This window comes from Cyprinodon tularosa, unplaced genomic scaffold, assembly GCF_016077235.1.
Source record: "Cyprinodon tularosa strain WSP-4 unplaced genomic scaffold, ASM1607723v1 ctg229, whole genome shotgun sequence".
Classification (NCBI taxonomy): domain Eukaryota; kingdom Metazoa; phylum Chordata; class Actinopteri; order Cyprinodontiformes; family Cyprinodontidae; genus Cyprinodon; species Cyprinodon tularosa.
Genome location: NW_024038856.1, coordinates 809,205 through 831,850, shown reverse-complemented (window position 1 = coordinate 831,850; position 22,646 = coordinate 809,205). Strand labels below are relative to the sequence as shown.

The window sequence follows — 22,646 nt, the reverse complement described above, 5'->3', positions numbered from 1 at the left end:
ACTTCAATGGGAAAGCAAACCTGAGATGACAGGGTACAAAAAATGGTAGGAGCTCCACTGATGGCCTTATCTAGGATAGAGAAAGATAAACTGAGCAACACTGAGTTCTATGGAATGAAAGGGGAATAAGTTATGCCCTTAGTGAAAAGAGGAGCTCTGTCACACGAGCATAGAGAGGATAGACCAACTGCATACCTGCAAAATACATGGACGTTCAGCTGGTATGACAGCCTGAACAAGGAGAGCCTTGATCAGAAAAGCAGCTAACCCTGTATGGAAGAAAGCCACCATGAGCCAAGCTTTGATAAAAGGAACCTGACATGTTTGCCCAATGTGCAAAGCAGTGGGTGAAGAGGAAAACTAAATAATGTTTAGGTCTCTCATATTTTGTAACATTCCAAGACCACCTGATATTCAAGACCACTTATCCTTCATATGCTAGTTAACTAAAGAGTCTGATATTCAAATAAGAAGGCCAGGCCTCTAGATGCTGGTCTACCAAGGGTTTTAAATCTTTAAACCATCCATCCATCCGTCCATCCATCCGTCCATCCGTCCGTCCATCCATCCATCCATCCATCCATTCATCCATCCATCCATCCATCCATCTTCTTATCTGAAGTCAGTTTGCTGTGGTTACATCCATCCATGGTAACCTAGACATTTCTCACCCAGATGAGACCCTCCAGTTCATCTGAGGGGATCTCCGAGCTTTCCCAGTTTACAAGGAATATTTAGTCCCTCCAACATAACCTTTATCTCTAGGGTTCTCCTGCCAGTGAAAAGTTCACAGGGACCTCATAAAGAAGGAAACCCCTGGATTCATTTTTTTCTCCACATGGTGATTATGTTCTAGTCTACGCTGTGTTCACAACTAACATACCGGTATTTTGAGCATCATGGGTAGCCAGTTAATGTGGTTAATGAACATCAAGGGGCATTGAGAGATCATGCAACTTGTGTCAGCTATCTGGTGCATTTTTTAAGTATTTTGAGCACCAGTCCCATTACATTTTAAGCTTCCAAGCCATGCTGCAAGTGGCCAAGCTCTGAGTCTGAAAATCTGCTTTTGCTGCAAGAAGCTGCGCATCAACCAATTTACATATTTATGCACCTCTTTGCTTGTCTTATTATTTTTTTATTAAACTCTATTGCAAGTGATTGGTTAGAAAAAGCCTGCTGCATTACACATATGGCAGTTTAAATTTTTGCTTAAATATTAGGTAAACATTTTTCCTCAGTGATGGTTTGTCACATGCCTGCCTGTAGAGATTATACTAAGGGAAGAATCCTCTGGAAAATGAGGCTGATTTTAAATATTTCAACAGTAAGCCGATTCTAACATCAGTAAATGTGGAGCAATGTTCAGAGTTATTCATGCAAACACAACTCACTCCTACCCAAAAGTTCAAGCAGCTGAAACAGCAGGTGGAGCAAACAGTAGAGGTCAGATCATAAAGATGGGACCTTAGATGCACCTTTTCTTACTTTAACCTCAACACTTTGGCCCTTCAGACATAACACCCACCTGTCTTCATACAAATAAAAGCAAGACATGTGAAAACAGAACCTGCCATCTGTATCTCTGCTCAGGCTGTTTTTGCAGCCTAAAAGCAGCATTTTAATTAGATAAAACATAAATATGGTGGAACCCTATGTTTCAAGTACCAGATCCACTCACTGGTTTTGACTCCAATCGCCTGACAGATGCCTTTACCTGCAACTCTGCGGCAACAAGTGGGCACAAAGCGAAAGATCTCCAACTCTATAGAACCCCTCCTAACTATAGGAAACCAGCTCGAGCTCTGACGATTCAGCCATCCATCCAGATATTTGCTGGAATCCTTCTATGAACAACTTTCTAACTCTGCTTGTACCCCATCAAAGCAGCTCTTCAGTTTAAAGACGGTGGAACATAATTACATTTCTAGCTAAACCTGAATTTTTTGGCATCCAATGGTTTACTCTCTTGAGTCCAAACCCGGTTCCTGCCAACTGTTAACCGCTAGCAGCTGCTCAGGCAGACATGAAACAGGCTCTCAGAGAAATAATGACCAAAAAATGAAAACTGCAGTTTTCTGCGGATGATAGAAGTCTTGCCAGTGAGTGTGAATACTTTCAGGTTGGGTAAGAAGAAAAGAAAATGTCGATTTTATTAGATCCATGTACCTGGTTAGGCCTCCTTTTGCACTCAGCACCTCCTTAATTCTTCTTGGCATAGTCTTCATATGTCAGAACCATTCAACATGATGGCATCTCTCAGCTGCTGCTGAACATCCATGATGGGAACCTCCTGCTCTACCACATCCTATAGGTTCTCTTTTGGGTGGAGATTTGGAGTCCTTGGAGGTCATTGGAGAATGGAGATCTTCTAGAAACTGCTGCAAAATGGTCTGATCTCTGTGAGACACAGCTTTATCCTGCTGGAAGCATCAGAACATGGATTCCCTGTGGTCATAAAGGGGGTGAAATTGTCAGCAGTGGTATGCAAAGTGGTGAACGTCTCCCATTTTAACCACCACCAGCTTAAGCCACTGAGCCAAACCATGTTCAACAGGTTCTGGTCCAGTTTTGTGTAAACTGTTGCCTATGTCCTAAATATTCCCCTCATGTTTATAGACCGATTTCCACTGATGTGGAAAAGAGTTTACTTTGACTAGACCTTTAGCCTTATAAGACCCTTTAAAGGGGCCTCCAGAAATGAGCTCAGCATGTCAACAGCAATTTGTTACAAACCTGCAATCATTAGATACAAAGGAGCACAGCTAATTTCTGCTTTCTTTTAAAGTAAAGCAGCTTCTGCTGCAAGGGGAGCATCCTGAGGATAAAAGCTGACATGACTGATATAACAGGTGCTGCAGAAGGCAGAGCTCAGGAGAAAAGGAACCGGAGATTTAAAAGGCTGATAAAAGAGAACAAGGGAAGAAGAATATGGATTAACAATGGATAGATGGGGTATGAGAGGAGGGAATGTGAAGAGGAATCAAAGATGAGAAAAGAAGACACAGGAGGGGGAAAAGGGGATTATGAATGGAGAGGCAGGAGATAAAAATGAGGAGGATGAATGCAGAGAGATGAGGATAGAAAAGGAAATAAGACAGAAGTCAAAGAAAAGGGGATTAGTGGCGGACGTATCAGCAGGAGAAAGAGATGAAGGTGGAATGATACTCTTTTATATTCCTGTTTCTAGAGAATAGACCTACAACAAGCAGATCAACCAGTTCCTGTTTTCTTCCATTGATTCAGTGAATTTCTGCACTTTTGTTTTTTTCCTCCTGACGTTCTGCGTCTGCAACAGTTTACTGGTTAATCATGTTAGAGCCCTGAGAGGCTCATCATCGGAGCATTGTTTTCTGAAGAAAGAGAAAGTAGAGGTCAAAGGCATCCTCAGAGTAAAAGTTCAGTGTTTCACTTTCAGAAAGCATATCCACATGAACCTGCAGGTTGGAACCAGTAGGTTGGAAACCAGGTACACTTGATTTGCGTCCTGAGGTTTTCAGAAATGTGTAAGAGGCAACATCTTCCTCTAACAACCACTAGGCTCTGGGGGGTTGGAGGGACAGATGGGTAGATGGATTGGAGTAATGGAAAGGAAAGGGGTGGGGTGGGGGGTTTTAGGGTTGTTGGGTTCATGAGAGATGGATGGGGGGGTTGAATACCTCAAGCTAAGCAAATTAAAGTAAAAGCAAAAGATGAATGACGGTGGGGTACAGGGTGCATGTGGAGAGCTGCAACCAAGCGGTTGAGCAAGCCAAAGGAGGAGGATGAAGGTACTGCTGGAGGAAGGAAGGAGAGCGGGAACGAGCTGCGGAGTCGTGACTGTAGCATGATTTACGGAGGCTTTCCTTTTAATGAAATTGTTTCAGTGACAGAGCCGGTAAAAGGCCCTTAATGGATTGGCTGGCCTAATGTAATGAAATTACTCCCTCTTTCACTACAGAAAGAGGAAAGAAGAATAAAAGAGGACGAGGAGGGAGGAGGATGGGAGAGCAGAAATGCAATTAATATTTACAGAAGAGACAAGCAGGGTGGGCTTTAGTGGCCCTCGCTCTCTCCCTCTCAGTGCCTGCCTCTCTCGCCCCTCTCTCTCCTGGTGGCCAGTGGGCGGCGGGGGAGGGAGGTGATAGGCTGATGGCAGGCAGGCCACTTCAGCACACCGGTCTCCTCTCTCCTGCTCTTCTTTTCTGCTCCTCCTCTCCTCGGGGCCGGTCACATCTGCTGGAGGTGAGCTGCTTCACCTCTGCCTGCCTGGACTAGTTTCCCCTGAGTGTGTGTCTGCAGGAGTGTGTGGGCTGGGTGCCTCGCTGCCGGGGTCTCCTACCTGCTGCTTTAACCCACTGCGGGGGTATCACCTTCAATCATAGCCACAAACGCATTCATGCAACGCATCTCATAATAGTCCCTCCCCCGGCTGAGGCTGAGCGGACCCTGCAGACCCACATCTGACTCTCTCCCATCTTTCTCTGTGTGTGTGTGTGTCTGTCCGTCTGTCTGTGTGTGTATGCATGCTGCAGGCAACTGGACAGCAACCACATCAGCTGCATCGAAGATGGAGCTTTCCGAGCGCTGCGCGATCTGGAGATTCTGTAAGTAGTAAAAACTGTTGTCCTCTCCCTCTTCTCCTCCTCCTCTGCTCATCATCAGTTCTTCTCATCTCTCGCTCTTTTCATGTGTTGCCTTTGAAACGGGATCGTCTCCTCTTCTTACTATCAGTCTGTTTTCCTGCTTCTATCCTTTTCATCCTTTCAGTTCTTCCTCAACATTGCCATATTTCTTCTCTTCTGACCACTTTCATCTCACATCACCAGACTTTTTACTTTTCCGTCTCCAAAGCTTGAACTTAAATGTGCTGCAGATGAGAAAGTGTAGTTTAAACATACCGGTGTGTGACTGATCCTCAGTAAGATCTGTGTGCAAACTGTTTCCTGGGATGAAGAGCAGTATATCTGTCCTCCTTTACTACCATCACATTCTGATCATACATACAGATTCACAGAATACTCGATCTTCCACCTGCTGCAGTTTGCATCCTCCCTGCACCATGTGTGTTACTGCATGGAGGCGATTTTCCCTCGGCATACGGGGATACTTTCCGGTTTCTTCTCATTCGCTTCCAGCTGTTTGTCTTGATGGAGGGTGTGTGAGGACGAGCGTGTTCTCTCAAGCTCGTGTTTTTATAGCGCCTCATTTGTCACCCTGAACAAATGTCTGGCGACAGTTCAAGTCCAGCAGTGATTGGAGAGATCTCCACCTATATGCACGCCTGTATCTGGGCATCACTCTGAATATACATTTGTGATGAGGAGGAAGTTTATTTCATTTTGTTAAAAAGCATATTTTGGTTGAATGTGCAACCTGTTGGTAGATCGAAGCTTAACAGAGAAAAAAGAGTGTGAAAAATATTGATGTAGGACTAGAGCGATGCACCAATCAGGCTTTTCATTGCCAATTTCTATTTGCTTTAAATCTGATCTGTTGGTTTTGATTCTTTTCCTCAACAACTAAAATATACGAAAGGGAGAAATTCTTCTGAGAAATCTCTAGCAATTCGAACAGCAAAGGAAAAATCTCAAACAGGCTATCAAAGTACATGCTGGTGGTCAAAGCCTTAACATACCATAAATAGTGGTAGTTATTAGTTTTCTTGAATTTATCGAATAGAAATGCAAGAAAAATTCAGGTTAGCAGTACTTGGTGTTCCAGTCACCAATCAGAGCCGATCATGACCTCAAGCCGATAAATACTCTGAGGTATCAACCATACATTTTCTGCTCAGGCATATTTGATGATCCTTCTTAATGCACAGGATTCCTAACATCTTTGTAATGCAAACATAAACACTTCTGGAAAATGTATCTCTTGAACACCGATGTTTAGAGAATATTGTGAGAAACAAAGGACAGGTATAAAATATAAATATAAATTTTCTCTATATAAATGGAAAATTCAAATGTATCTCCATTTATGCATTAAATAATTTCTTCTTAAGTTTTGAACTAAAATAAAGTGAGCAGAAGATGAACCTTCAGGCTAATTGAGATTAGAATCAGGAGAAGAGAGGAAAGCTTGAAGTCAAAGACTTGATGTGGATGGAAGCATGGGATGAATTACTGAATATGAAGAGGATTAATACAGCACAAGGATTGATTAAAACAAACAGTAAAGGTTTTTGGTTAAACTGTGTGTAGTCCTATAAAAGAAAAAAAAAGAAGAGTTGAACTTTGATAGAGGAAAAAATTTAGACTGTTTTAGGACAGGAGCAGATAAATACATAAACGTAATCCCAGTTAATTGATAATGTAATTAATTAAAAAATATAAACACCTCTTTGAATCAGACAGCAGGGATAACTGGTGACTGCTGACAGATACAGGACGCACTTATGCAGGATCAAAGATGAGAAATAAAGTGAGTAGAATTTAAAACTGTATAAAAGATAACCTCTAATACGACTTCTAAAAGTTAAGGACTTAATTTTAAAGGTTGCGACTGACACTTATGTAAATATCCATCTGACGCACCCTGATTCCTTCATCCCTGTGTTTTATTTGCCTTCAGCAGAGTTAGCTTCTCTGAATCCCTGCCGCTCTGTTCCCAGCGCACAATGGAGGTGATGGGGGGCCAGATAGCGGGGAATCAGCGGTGCGAGATACAGCATATTAGCAATTCATAAGACTCTGACAGCTGAATGCTCGGCACGATTTACAATTCACTGTAAATACGCAGCCTTTCCCCATTCACAGCAGACAGCATGATGGCTCACAGCAGATTCACACAAGGTGACGTTTTAATAAAGCCTGATCTGTGTCTGGGGGCGTGTGCACGCGTGTACAGGACATGAATGACAGTAAGCAATTCTGCTGCTGGAATGATCCTCATTTGAAACATATACCCACACACAGAAGGACAGAGCCCCATCTGCGGGGTTCTTGGGCTGATTTTGTGACTGATGATAGAGATAACGGTAACCACAACATCAGGCCTAAGTCTTAATGTATGTGTCATTAAAACACTGTCATTGTAAGGACCAGGTTTTGCTTGATTTTCGCCCATCAAGTTAAGGACATTTCAAAACCTACCAAAAAAGGTTACCAGGTGGTTTAAAGGTATAATGGAGGATTTTTGCAAATTTTTTAAAAGACCCGCCACTTAAAAAAAAACACATGCACAACCCACGTTTGTGAGAGCATGCAGGAGCCCATTTCTCCTCATTTTACCAGCGGTGATATGAAATGGATGTCTCCAGATAGCATGCCAAGCTTTACCTGTCAAGTAGAAACTTTGCAACCGAGGCATATGTGGGAAGCAGGACCTGTGCTTTCAGTGAACGCCATCGCGTGAAAGAATCTCCCGAAAAAACACTCTGGTCTTGTTTCTCTCTTCTGAGGCCTTTCTCTTCTTCTCATGCACTCGGTAGACCCTTTTTTTCTCATGACTCTCGGCCATTTTCAAAGAACCGCGTCGAGAAAGGTGAGCTTCAATGGCTGAAACTGTAGCTCAGACATATACGACTGAGAGTGTGCATGCGCAGAAAAAGATGGCAAACTGTGGACGAGCACGAAGGACGGCCTTACGTAAACATATCATCAGAATGATTGACAATTAGGAGGACCACTTATTTAGATGATCCATCCGGAAAAAAGAAAATCCTCTACTATACATTTAAGGTGGAAATATATCTTTACGGTAGTTTAGTTCATAATTGTTGGAAAGGTAAACTATGCTTGCATCACCTGTTAGGTTTCAAACCCCTCAGTGCTGCTAATAATTTTGAAGGGATTTCCAAATTTTTATTTAAGTTTCTAAGGCCTTCACACAAAGTGGAAAAACAGTTTTAAATGTTGTTTGATACAGGCAGTCTTTTTGAATCCAACATGATTATCTCACATTAAGTATCTAAGCATAAATCTGAGTTTTTTTATTGGATTCTTATTTCACTTAAAAGAAATGCATCAAAGTACTTGCTGTGTTTAAAACTGTATTTATGGGAGTTTAAGCTTCAATGTGTTTAATAAAAAGAAAAATCATGTTTTAGATTTAAGAGTTTAAGATCAGAGTTGATCAAAGAAAAAGAAATGGTGAAACTCTAATGGAGTTCTGTTTCAGTGATGTGATCCAAGCTGATTGAAAATATTTCCTAACATGCTTTATATTTGAACTGGGATATATCACAACAGACTTTCATTGAGACATCTGAAAGTCTCTGACATAATTTCAACAACTTCTAAAGTGAAGAAGAAGGTCAATGGACTGTTAAGGTGAAAACTTCAGCAACCTTTGAAGTATTGGAACAAACTTTGTTTGCAGACAGATTTCAGCTTGTGGCCCTCTTTAGGGTCATTACAAATCACCATACAACTTACATTTCAATAAAAAGTACAATCTAGATGCAAATACACCGATTCTACATTAGTACATACATGAACTGACCAATCAACACACAGATACCTGTTGACTGGTTAATCTTTGCTATAATGATTGTAATAATTACCTTCCAAGACACAGAATCTCTAAAATATTTTATTTTCGCGGTGTCCTTAAATCAGGCAGAATTAACATTTTAATAAATACATAAAATTATGAAAATCCTCTACGTATATTTCTGTTTGCATTGAAATAGAACATTGTCTGAATAACAAATGAGCTTTACAGTGTGCATCTTGCAGTCACAATATGATGCTTTTATCAGAAAAGACAATGTTCAAAATGGTTTTATGGAGATTTAAATAAAGCTATATTGTAAATATCAAAGTTTCTTATTTGTTTAAGAGTCTGAGGCAAAGCGGGTCTACCAAAGACCAACAGTCCAATATTTTGACCTCAGCTGTCGGATAGATCAGATTTAAATAGAACCAAATTCGGATTAAATATGAATCTGTTGGCTTTAATTCTAATTACACTAATCCTTTCCCACCACTGTGCTGTTCAGTGAAACCAGTAACCATTTATCCCTTACAATCAAAGCGAGTTTCTAACGCTGCCGGAAACGAAGGTAAAGTGATTGGTCTCAGCCTGAAGCAAAGAGCTACGTTGCATAGAATATTATATCATCTAGCTATCCTCCTTCAAATTATTGAGCTGCTAATTTAAAAAGAATTAATGTGAATCAGAGAGTAAATCAGGACAGAAAACTCAGAAGTGAAGAGCTGCTGGTTGTAGAAGGACCTTTCTTTGTGGTAGAGTTTGCATGTTTGTTGGCGATAGAGCTGCATAATAAAACACAGAGTTCTGCTTTAAGCAAAATATTTAGTTGGTTATTACCTCTGAAATGATGGGAACTAATGCACTGCATGCCATTAAAATGTGTGGATTTCAACTGTGTTTCATGCCCTTGAGCATGAGCAGATTCTGGGGTTTGAGATGCATCCACTAATACCACAATGTCATGCATTAAAGTCATGTAAATCTTGTTTTTTTGTCCCTAGAGTAGCAACCCGCATCTCAGTTCATATTTCTGTGCAAATTAAAACTTCTAGAAACAGGACAAGGCTCCCTGCATGTGTGTTTCTATGTGAATATATGATTATTAATGCATGCGGGTCAAAATTAGCCAGAATCTGGAGAAAAATATCAACTTTTATACAGTCTTCAGTCAGATTGGTAGATGATTTGCGGTGGTCCAGTCATGTTTGTGGGTGTATACATGTGTGTGTGTGTCACATGCTAATTGAAAGGCACACAGCTCAGTGTGTGCGCCACTAATGAATCCTCACTTTAATTAATCTTGTCATTTTTAATTAGCCAGTGTTCTTGGTGGGCCAGGCTTTATCTGAGCTTACTTTGTTTCACTGGAGCTGCTCTGATGATTGGAAGCTGAATATTGGGGCGTCTCGCTTATTAAGAAAATGCTAAATGGATTTGAGTTTGTTAGTTTCATTAATCCGGTTGTAATTGTTCTCTGGGAATAAATGAGTGATAAATGATTGGATTTTTGTGTTTGGAATTAGCCAACATCTTGAAAGCATCCAACAATTATGATGTTGTTCTTTTTTTCCAGCATTTTTACTTCTTACCAAATAAAAATTGACGAGGGAATGTGCAATCTACCTTTTTTTGGATCAACCTTACATAATTCCTGTAAAATAACCTTTTTAAATCAAAAATATTTATATGACTAATCGATATTAAGCATTTCATGTTTTATTTTTCAACTTTTGCTTCCATGTCCAAAAACCTAGTATTTGCTGTATAACGGTGGAGATCTGGTTTGGTAAAAGCAAAGCACTGCAGGCTATGATTTATTTAGGCCCCGAAGGAGCACCAGAGAGAAAGGAAAGAAGAGCTATTTGAGATAGGACTGTTTCCAAAATGGAGAAGGGTTTAAAGGGAAAAGGAAGAAAGGAAGGAAAGCATGTGATATTGGTGTTGTAAATTCTGCCGGCTCCTGAACATTATTTATTTATCTGGGCCTGTGGAGAGAGGCAGAAGAACACCGGTAGAATCAGAGGCAGAGATGCAGTGTAAAGGGAGAAAGTATTAGATAAGGAAACAGAAAAAAACAAGAAGTTTATAAAATTAAGATAAAATGAGAAAAGAAGGCATTAGAGTAAAACACAGTTTGAATGAATTTGTTTTTTAACCAACATGTCCAGTTCCTGGAGGTGAAAAACCATGAAGAAAAATGTTGGGAGAAAAAAAAAGAGTTAAACATTTTTCACATACACCATGAAGAATAATGATAAGGTGGGGTCAGGAAAGGTTGGAAAAACCTGGTGAAAGAATAAAAAGCAGTGGAAAAAATAGACTGAAAGGATCAGAGCATACAGAGCAGGGAGGCATTAATTATTGATGGAACAAATGTCTGACTGACTGACTCAATTTGGCCCCTTTGTTGTTTCCAGACCACCAAGGCTGTCAGATAGACTCAGAGCAGCATTTTTCACAGAGAACAGGGAGAACGAACCTGGATCTATGCTGGTCTTAATATCTTTAACTAAAAACAACAATGCTTCTGTTATATTTCAAAATTTTATTTAATAATCTTTTGGAGTGGTATGGATTGCATAAACTGTTCATACTCTGATGAGACAATATAGGAAATACAGATTTACGAAATGATCTGTCATTCATCCATCAGTCCATCCATCCATTAATCTATCCAGCTATCATCCATCTGTCTATTCATCCATCAGTCATTCGTTCATCAATCCATTCATCAGTCCATCCATCCATCCATCCATCCATTTATCTATCCTTCAATCCATCTATCCATCCATCCATTCATCAGTCCATCCATCCTTTCATCTATCAATCTATCATCCATCCATCTATTCATCCATCCATTCATCAGTCCATCCATCCATCCATCCATTTATCTATCCTTCAATCCATCTATCCATCCATCCATTCATCAGTCCATCCATCCTTTCATCTATCAATCTATCATCCATCCATCTATTCATCCATCCATTCATCAGTCCATCCATCCTTTCATCTATCAATCTATCATCCATCCATCTATTCATCCATCCATTCATCAGTCCATTCATCCATCTTCCTATTCATCTATCCATCATTCATCCATCTATCATCCATCTCTCATCCGTCCGTCTATCCATCCATCCATCCATTCATCAGTCTATTCATCCATCTTCCCAGCCATCCATCCATTCATCAGTCCATCCATCCTTTCATCTATCAATCTATCATCCATCCATTCATCAGTCCATCCATCCTTTCATCTATCAATCTATCATCCATCCATTCATCAGTCCATCCATCCTTTCATCTATCAATCTATCATCCATCCATTCATCAGTCCATCCATCCTTTCATCTATCAATCTGTCATCCATCCATCCCTCTATCCATCTATCCATCCATTCATCAGTCCATCCATCCTTTCATCTATCAATCTGTCATCCATCCATCTATTCATCCATCCATTCATCAGTCCATTCATCCATCCTCCCATCCATCTAGCCATCTGTCCGTCTATCCATCCATCCATTCATCAGTCTATTCATCCATCTTCCCATCTATCCATCCATTCATTAGTCAATCCATCCAACCATCCATCCATCCATCAGACCATCTATCAATTTATCCATCCATTCATCAGTCCATTCATCCATCTTCCCATCCATCTATCTATTCATCCATCCGTCTATCCATCCATCCATCCATTCATCAGTCCATTCATCCATCTTCCCATCCATCTATCTATTCATCCATCCGTCTATCCATCCATCCATCCATTCATCAGTCTATTCATCCATCTTCTCATCCATCCATCCATTAGTCAATCCATCCATCCATTCATCAGTCAATCCATCCGTTCATCCATTCATAAGTCCACCTATCCATCCAGTCATCCATCCATCCATTTCTTGATCTGTCAATTTATCCATTCATCAGTCTAACTATCTATTCATCCATTTATCCATCCATCAGTCCATTCATCCATCCATTCATCAGTCCATCATTCATTCATCCATTTATCCATCCATCTGTCCATCCATTCATCAGTCAATCCATCCGTTCATCCATTCATTAGTCCACCCATCCATCCAGTCATCCATCCATCCATTTATTGATCTGTCCATTCATCCATTCATCAGTCATCCACCCAGTCATCAGTCCATCTATCTAGTCATCCATTAATCCATCCATCTGTCCATCCATCCATTCATCAGTTATCGATCCATTCATCAGTCCATCCATTCATCAGTCCATCTATCTATTCATCCATTTATCCATCGTCCATCCATTAAATGTGGCCATCTTTGTATGAAGTTACTTTTTATTGATGCCAAATATAAATACATAATTCAAGGAAAAAATGACATAACTGAATTTAGAAAGACTTTTTTCAAACAGGGATTTTTTTCTTAGAAAATATGACATATTTCGAAAGAGCTAGTTGCTTAGTAAACACACAAATTTATATCCATGACGTGTAACTCAAGGCTGTGTGGGTGGGACAGAAGCAACATCCTTTGTTGTATTTCATTGTAAAGCATCAAGCCTGGCCTTTAACATGGACTGTACTCTTCAGGGAGGCTCACATCTCTACAACACAAACAGAATCATATAAAGGGGTTCTCTCTGCAGCACTGTTTGTCTTAAGGTGGCTGTCTTAGGGGAGGATTACAGGGAGTAAAGCTGTAAGTCAGTTTTTATCATAGGAAACAGGCCTTGTACTTAAGACCTCCTTTTTAAGCAGGTATGTCAATAAATAATTCATAGGAACAAATATTTAGAACGACCTTCACTAATGGCAGCCATAGAGCATTCAATATGAAATGGTTAGCTTCATTCTCATACTTTTAACCTGCTCCTTGACCTTCTGCCCGGACGTATATCATCCCCTGACATTATTTGAAACCTTGTAGTTTAGAGGTCAGAGATTCTCATTATGCTTTAGATTCACAATGAAAATACTACAGAATAGAAACATGCATGTAGAACAATAAACCAGAAACGATTCCAGTTTGCCTTTTTATCAATGAAAGAATGAATGAAGGTTTGTGTGCTAGGATTGGCCAATACAGTAAACAGTAGTTAAACCTTGAACTAGTTATGTCTGGGTCACATTTGTGCCTCCTTTGATGCCCCACTGATTATTCCAATTTGTCTGCTGGGATCGGATTTAATACTTTTCTTTAATTTTATTTAAGAAAAAATAGAATTTTCTTCCCAACATCCACTAATGATGCATTAGGGTTTTGAAAGACACAAAGATGCCTGTTATGCATGTTCTGTTAAGTGTCCAGAAGCCCGATGAAACTCCATTAAACCCCCGGTGTGCCTACATTTCCTGAACAAGTTGTCTTGTTAGAACATGAGTTATGTTTTGTTTTTTATTTACTCTCTGACCTCCAGGCATTCTTTCCCTTTTAATGCCAAACTTCCTGCGAGTGAAGCCCCAACATCTGATAGGTCATTAAAGACGCATCAGGATCAATCAGCTCATCATGCTGAGGCCAAACAGCCAGTTATTGTGGACGTCTGCAGGGTGTGAGCAGGCTGTGCAGAAGCAGCTTTGAACAGTTTGATTCATTTACTGTCAGTGTTTCATCTCACTGCAAGCTGCTGAAGGTTAGGGCTGGTAGAAAGGGTTCATGTACGTTTCAGACTGGAGCTGCCTCATTTACTTCTGTTAGTACTAAAACCATGATGATGCTCATCGCTTCCATGTTCCTCTGTCCACTGATTCCAGCTATTTTTATTTTTCTCTGAAGTATTTTATAATCAAAGTTCAATGTTGATGATCATGGCTGCAGTATGATTTTGTTTTAAACTGGAACTGTGTGTTTTTTAAACAAAGGAGCTCAGTCCTAAACAGTCTAGACAGTTTGGACCTGTTCATGTTGTTACTTTACCTTCTGAAACCATTTCTGTTTTATTTAGAAGCACATTATTTTCTTACCAAGTTCTTTTAGTTTTGGTCCAAATCACATCATAACTAGATGTTTGTAGTTCATCTGCACCAAACCTGCACTTTGAGTCCATTTGATTTGTTAATGTCTTAATTTATTTCTCCTTAGTTAGGAGTTTAATTATATTTCATACATTTTATGGCTTCAGCTGATACTATTTGAATATTTCATGTAGGACAAGAAAATGCAAGTTAACTATTGGATATATTTCTTCATTAAATAATAAAATTACTCTGAATTATGCAATAACATAACAATATTTTGGAAACATTGGATGCATGTAGTGCTGAAGAAAATAATTACTGTCATCACTGTCCAAAGCTCAGCCTTTCATGGTTAAAGGGTCAAACACACATAACCCGTTTTTGCAAGAGTCACACTAGAAAACTGGGTCACATGAGGTTCGTAGTCATAAGAATACTTTTTAGCTGACCAAGCAGAATGCCTAAAGTAGCAGAATCTACTTAAATCTGAATCTCAAGATAGTCTGGCCAGATTCATACCTGTATAGCTCTGTCCAGAAACACATTTTGTGGAATAATAGCACACAGGGATGCCTTGGACATACACCGCAGAAGCATTTGGACACACTTTTCTGGACGCGCCTCAGGAGCTTCAAAGCTGCTCTTGACATGCGTCAGACCTCAATGTGTACAAGCATAAAAAATAAACCAGCAGCTTTTTTGCTGCTCAAATCGTTTTAGGTGTGAATGTAGCATGTCTCAGTTTAACAGTAATGCCGCTGCAGAGAAGAAAGGCCACAAACTAAAAATGCATTACGCCTCTCTTCTGTGTTGCATTTGGGATTTTAGGGCCCTGTCACACCTTGCTGATTTAGCCAGCGTATGCACAACATCCCAGAATCTCCTAAAACGCTTGCATACGAAAGGATGCACAAGCAAGTGTCCTGAGGGGGTAGCGACGCACGCGGAGGTGCCGGATCTGCATAAAAAGATTTCTTTGATCGGGGTATTAACCTAGCTGCTTTTAACCGCCCACCCAAAAAAAAAAAAAAGGAAATATAAAGAAAGGTTTGCAGCATGCTTAAAATTTCATAAAGTACTTGCTGTTTGTTGAGCATGCTTCCGCGTGCTTCAGCATGCTTATAACTTGCATACAAAACGTAACATAACTCATCCAAAGTATGCCAGCGTTTTTGCTTTTATAATTACATCTTAATCTAAGACTCACTAAGTTTCAGGACTAGCCGATGGACCTGCTGTTCCGTCAGGGTCTGAGAATTGCGGCCTCAAACTTCTGCAATAATTTCTATAAATGATCAACTCAGACTAGCATAAAAATGACCTTTTAGCAGCAGGAGATGAGGTTAGTTTGAATCTTAATAATCAGCCAGCTGTTGTTCCATTAACTCTGCAGGGTGATGATCAGGAAGGCCGACCCGGGAGCTTCTGCTCAGCTGCAACAGGAAGCAGAAAGGTCCACTTTTTAAATGGTTTCTACTCAGAAGGGAAACCGATCACCGATCGAACTCTACGATGACCCGATCAATGGCACATCATCCCCTTTTGAGCACTTAGCATGAAGCTAACAGCTGATTGTGAATTCTGTGGTGTGGTCGTGAGTGCGTGAGCGTGTTGGTGAATGAGTTAATCTGGTTACTGTGTGTCTGCTGAGCCGCATCAGAATAAATGATTGCTCCCTGTGTGATGATGAATGGTAATTTAGATTTAACATAACTGGACTAACGAGCGCACTAATGACTCCAAAGCTAGCCTGGACGGCTTTCACTCGACGGGCTCACGACTTGCATTCAAATGAGCTCGGAAAAGGGCCGCCCACACCACCACCACCCCCCACGCACACACACACACACACACACACACGCTCGCACAGAACAGATCAGGTGGAATAACATGCAGAACTGTTTTAATAAATGCAGTCTTACACAATTATTAATTCAAAAACGGCTGCGGCAGGGAGCAGACAAGCTGAGGGCGAGTCTGAGCGCGTGCAGACATAATGTGCTGCTGAGAGCTTCATGAGTGCAGGGCGGAGCTGATGTCAGGCTAATATGAAACTGATTAATTGATAATTACACATTGGCTGGTTTTAAAGCAGCCGAATTAGATGCAGTTTTTGTTCACCGATCTCTTGACTCAAGATTTTTCTCCCTGCTGGCACAAAGATTAATGAAAATAAATGATGAGTATGAGATCATCCTCAGATCTAAATAACATTAATCACCTTAATTTATCTTGAAAAGATCTCTATCAGAGTTAGAAAAGATTCAGAGTGTAAATGTGCAGAGATGTGGGAGAAGATATAGATGTATGTGAGATGAAATATAGATATATATATACATATATAGTATATTCTTTAGGCCTGGTGAAAAGTTAGCTGCTAATTCACAGTAGTCTGTCTTCAACATGACATTCTTTATGAAATTGAGCGTCTCCGCGGTTAGAGCTTCATCAGGGCTCTGATTTCTTCTTCTACTCTTAAATATGGGATGTGACTTTATTATAGAGCCTTTAAATTATGCTGTATGATCTGGGTTTATTAAAGCAGCCCCTCTATCACCTAATACTTTATCACTAATGTTCAAACTAAATGAGACAATTTACACTTTTTGTCCCTAAATCCTTTAGCACACATCGTAGGTTCAGAGTTAACCCTTTACACCCAGACCAGAGTCGGCTCCTATCGGTAACGGAGGTGTCTAAGGTCTTATATATATATATATATATATATATATATATATATATATATATATATATATATATATATATATATATATATATATATATATATATATATATATATATATAAGACATCAGTAACAAAACAAAACAAAGCAACTTACAGTAAAACAGCTGTATGAAAGAGAGCTGAACCAAGAAAATCTTATGATATCAGATCTTCTTAAGGGAGGATGTCAAACTGGTTCCAGAAAGGGTTGTTAGGCTGCAGGTTTTCTTTCTAAACAAGCAATAGCGCACCAGACTCCAGTCCAATCTGAACATGATGACTTGATGAGATGAGATTTCTGCAACCAGTTTGATACCCCTGCTCTAAAGCAAATAGTAAAAACAATTTAAATGATTAATAAACAAACAAGACCAGCTGCAACCCAACAAGCAGCTGGTTTGCAATGAGCAACCTATTAAGTTTCCAATGTTAACATCAAGCACCAGAAACCAGAACAGATTAAGCCAGTTCATTGTAATTTTCTGAACATTGTGTCTTTTACATGTTTTCTAGACACAATAATAGATGTAGCTTTTCTAATTTCGCTTCATGAACAAAAACACGCTCCAATATTTTACGAATATTTTACATTCTAATTTTTCTATTCTCGTTTGGATATAATAACATGGTAAACATGTTATATGAACTTTGTAAACCAGTTTCAAAATAAAGATAAACTAAATCACCATTTTTTAATAGCTGTAGATAAAGGAATAATTAAATGGATGGATCTCTATATCTAATCGCACCTATTTTTCTAATTGCTCTTTTTATTTAAAATGAAGCCAGATTTTCTGATGTTATTGTTACTTATTCTTATGCAGTAAGTCAAATATGGAGCACTCTAAGTATTATATTATAGATATAGTACAATTTTGTTTAATGACATTTTTATTTTTATAACAGTTATTTCTGTTTTTTTCACCCTTAATAAGTGACTTCCAGAAAATCTAAAAACAAACATAGTGTTTTTTATATCTGAAGTTAGCTCAATATTTGTAATGACCATGATTTATCAAGGTTAGGGAATAATTTTACATCAAATCTTTGCTTTGTTTTCTTCAGTTCTGTTCTCCAGTTCTTCTTTTACATTTCCTATGTATTTATATTATTTATAAAAAAGGCTGTCATCTATAAACAGAAAACAGTTTTATAACGTTTAACCATACAATTAATATATAAAATAAATGGTTTAGGTCATATAACTGAGCCCTGAGGTACCAAACATGTTGCATATATGTGATTTTATAACTGTGTTTTGGAACAAAGTAGTGGAAACAGAGGCCGGATTAGTCCTCCCTTCTGCCTCAGTGATGCCAATGCAAGGCCCTGAAGGAAACACACCAGGTTGTGTTTAGATTTGTGCCAGAAGACCGGGTCTGGTTCTATCAGTGCTTAATTCTACTGATCCATCACAGCAGCTCCATACACTACATTTCAGATGGTTTACTGTGACAGTAGCGATTCCTGCAAACTGAGTAAAGAAGGTTTCGGTGTCTGTTGGAGCGGCCTGGATCAGGTTCGATATCTGTGAGTTTTCAGCATCTTCAAACTAAAAAGAGAAGCTATTAAGTCGCTGTCATCTTGACATGTCAGCCCAGCACAGACCTCTGCGGGTTCAAGGCGACTGAAAGAAAACTGACCTGCAATCAGTTCCCCGTGATAAAAGTACTGTCTAATAACCCCTGACAGATGTTTGTGGTGCTACATGTGTGCGGGTTCTGTGCCCTTCTGTAATGCACATCTGCTCTGAAAGAGGCTCCACTGTGCAATCCGTCTCTGGCTGCATTGTTCCTCTTTGCTCACCTTGAACCGAGGCAGCCATGCTTTAGAAACTCCACCAAACTTGTATTCTTTTATACAAATTTGTATTTCAACCAGATTAGACGAGACAGAATTCTCAAAGACCAGAGATTTCTAAGTTTGGCTGAATGTGCAGAAAAAGAATCTGCAGGAGGCTGATGGGGACTTAGGTCCCCCTTCTTTGCCCGAAGACCTGCACAGAGATGACAGAATGCAGCCGGATATCGGAGCAGATAATTTCTGCAATCAAATATTCTCTTTAAATTCACATAAAATCAGACATGAAACATTAAGCTGGGTTTTTAGAGCTAGCGTTAGATTTTAAAGACCTTGGTCCAACTCTAGGCTCATGCTGGGAGCATGCGGGCTCCTGGTGTTGAAGACCTGTCCTTCAGAGCTCAATATGTGCGTTTTCAGGTCAGCTCTCCTCAGACCTGACGCTGCTCCATGATGAAACCCTAATGTCTGGATGGTTGTCTGGTTTGCTCTTGGTTCCATTGGGATCCGAACCACAGGTTTAAAGGTAAATGTCCAGGTGGAGCTCATCAGAAGCTCAAAGTGTCTCCAGGACAGAGATGATGGAGGAAGGGCAGAGGCCTGTCACGAGAGCTCAGTCCGAGTCTGACAGATAGAGCTGCATATTTTATGAGCCATGTTCCTCACGAAGCACAGAGAAAGTGTGAGTGAGAGAGGAGTGAAGGGTGGGGTGTAGCGGAGTGGTTCGGGCCGACCAGCAGCTGTCATGATTCATGAGCAGAGATGGACAGAGCTGCTCTGTGACTCCTCAAGGTGACTTCCACTATTGCAGTCACATGGAAATGTGGCACTCCTCGTTTCTTACATGCTTTCATCCTTCTTAAAGGCTCCAATCTCCCATTCATTATCTGCTTTCCCACCTTCTTGTCTGTCTGAATTGGTGATGGTATTTATCTTGTATTGATAAAAATAAAAAAAAGTCAAATAGCGGCAGATTAATTTTAACACACTTTGAAACCTGAATAAGATTGGAAATGCTTTTATCAAACTGACATCATCAGGCTGGATAGAGAACTTCTGAGAAAATTGGTTTTCAAACATTTCAACCGATTCTCAGTTGAATTTATGTTTGGACTTTGACTAGGCCATTCTAGGTCTGTATCTGCTCTGATTGAACCCATCATTTGTATCTCAAGCTGGATGTTCAGGATGGATTTCCTCCTCCTCACCCTGAATCCCACATCCCCAGTAACCGTCACGGTCTAGCTTCCCCAGGTCCAGTGAAGCACTTCACATGTTAATTAATGAGAACTATTCCACATTCCCAGTGACCCTCTAAACATCCCCATTCACTGCATGTTCTCCATCCTCCACCATCGGAAATACGAATCCAACAGGAAAGAGAGCAATGAGAAGATCCAGGTTGTCAAAGTAAAATAGATTAACAACAGATCACTAACTACAGAAACTAAAGGACCTCTGAGGTCATAACCCCTTTAGTTAGAGTCTGATGGACTCTGGTCTCTGATCTTTGTAAGTTGGTTCAACAGTTTTTTTGGTTTTGTTTTTTATTGAGGGGTGCTATTTGGAATCGGGAAATATCCTTATAACGGCCTCCCTCTCCTTTGAGTTTGTTCTGGGTTAAAACCATCAGATTCTGGCACCGGAGGAGTGAATGTTTGGGTTTCTGCATCATTCTGTAGACATCTTTATATGCAATTTGGTCATAGACAGAACCACAGAGTGAAACTTAAACTTATATTTATTTATTCTAAATCAACAGAGACAGAGGAGACAGAAACCATGAAAGGTGAGCATTAATCCTGTCTTTTAGCTGGAGGCTCTGTTTTACCTTTCTTCTTGGCTCCTACTTGAGTTGACCCAGATTAATCCTGAAATTTGATCCAATGTGGGTATGTTGGGCTTTTTTTGTTGTCAGTTTTTTTTTTTTTTAAACAATCAACACTCAGTAATATTGTATAATAATTTGAATAACTGAAAATAGGCTCCATCAAAATGTATTATCAACTCAGTCAGGAACTTAAAAACCTCTTTTAAACAAAGATTGTGTTGCAGCCCTGATGGGTGTGTGTGTGTGTGTGTGTGTGTGTGTGTGTGTGTGTGTGTGTGTGTGTGCGTGCGTGCGTGCGTGCGTGCGTGCGTGCGTGCGTGCGTGCGTGTGTGTGTGTGTGTGTGTGTGTGTGTGTATCTCTGGACTCTGGATGGCCCCCAGTAATGGATGCGTTTCTGCGGCTATGATCTGGCAGCTGGACTGAAACCCTGAAACCACCTCCCTTGAACCCGGTGTTTGCTTTAAACATTGAGCTTGTGTGTAGGTGTGTGTGTTGGTTGTGAAAGATTGAATTAGCTTCAGTCCTGAGGTTCTCTCCTCTACGGTAAAGATGTTGTCTGCGTGCTTGTGGGGGGGGTCAGGGGAGAGCAGAGCAGCTTTCTGCTCAGGGATTGTGGTTTGGCCGGACCTCTGGCTTCCCTCTGAGCCAGCAGGCTTAGAAAAACCATCACACCCTGGCAGCCAGTGGCACAAAGGCAATGACCTCAGTAAGGAAAAGGTAGATCTGCCTAAATAACTAAATAAACCAGAATAGTGTCTTCTAATCAGAATGGATTACTGATGATTTTAAAACAAAAAACATATTTTTTGGCTTTTGCTGAACCTAACTAATTAACTTAATTAAATTATAATGGCCCTTTCATTACAATAGAAACATCCTTTATTTTCCCTCAGTGGGAAAAATCATGTCTCCCAGCAGCAATGCAGAAGTCAAATAGAAGCATCCCAACAGTTCAACATACAAAGAAAAATAGAAAAGAGATACAGTAAGAATGAATTTATAACATAAGAATCCTGTGTAGTCGGCATTAACAACCAAATTTAGATTAAAGTACTGTGCAATGATGTAGGGTGATTTAATGGAACAGAACGTTATAATTATCCATGAACATTTATTACATTTTTAACTGATTTTATTTTTTTAGATTGACATTTATCCCCTTAGTTTATATTTAGTACATTTTAGATCTTTTTATTGTATTGAACCACCTTTTTTAATGCATCGCTCTATTAACCCCTAATGTTTCATGTAAAAAGAAATAAAAACATGAACAGCAGGAGGTTGAAGTAAGGGGAGCTGAACGAAGAAGGAGGAGACTGATAAAGTGAGATGAAAAGAAACATCCTGTTTTCAGTAAATGTTGCTTAAACTCCTCTGCTGGTACCGAGCCCAGGCCTTCAGCTTGGCCTCTCTGGTTGGAGTTTGGATGTTCTCCCTTGGTGAAAGTCGTTTTCTCTGAGTACCCTAATAGCTAATCGTAATAGCAATCAAGATTATGATTTTAATAAATCTGAGGTGCTGCTATGCTTCTTTAGATGGAGCTCTAGTTGATGGGTTGAAACTGTTGAGGTTTTTCAGGAGAATTTCTAAATCCTATGTTTCGGTAAGCTTGAAATAAATCTTTGCAGACGGCATAAAGGGAAGGAAGTTATCAACCCTGCACAATGATTGGTGGATTCAAAATACCTGGCCAGAATAATGGTACCTTTTAATGGTTCTATTCCTCCTCCTGCAGCTTTGACTGTATCGTATGCTGATGACTGTCAGGTTTATCTCCCTATGATCCTCCATCCAACGTGTCCTAAGTAGCTGGATGGACATGAATTCAAATTTTGGAAAGCAAAATTCGGTTGTCTATAATTCAAGCCTGTTTTTATTGCTTGCCATTAACCAAATGAATGAAAATTTTAACCAGCATTATACAG

General features: G+C 39.9%; 1 protein-coding gene across 2 annotated transcripts in view; it reads left to right on the top strand.

Annotated features, from left to right (window-relative positions):
• slit3 (slit homolog 3 (Drosophila)) overlaps positions 1–22,646 on the top strand; it is a 283,239-nt gene that overhangs the window by 169,300 nt on the left and 91,293 nt on the right. Inside the window, exons 1-2 of one of the 2 annotated variants that reach the window (XM_038286681.1) lie at positions 4,117–4,224; positions 4,515–4,586. Coding sequence is in view for 1 of the 2 variants with exons in the window: in XM_038286679.1 (XP_038142607.1) it covers positions 4,515–4,586 (72 nt within the window). In the remaining variant the exon portion in view is untranslated. Of the gene's footprint in view, positions 1–4,116; positions 4,225–4,514; positions 4,587–22,646 lie in introns of those variants that run through there. The other variant, XM_038286679.1, reaches the window with a different exon arrangement.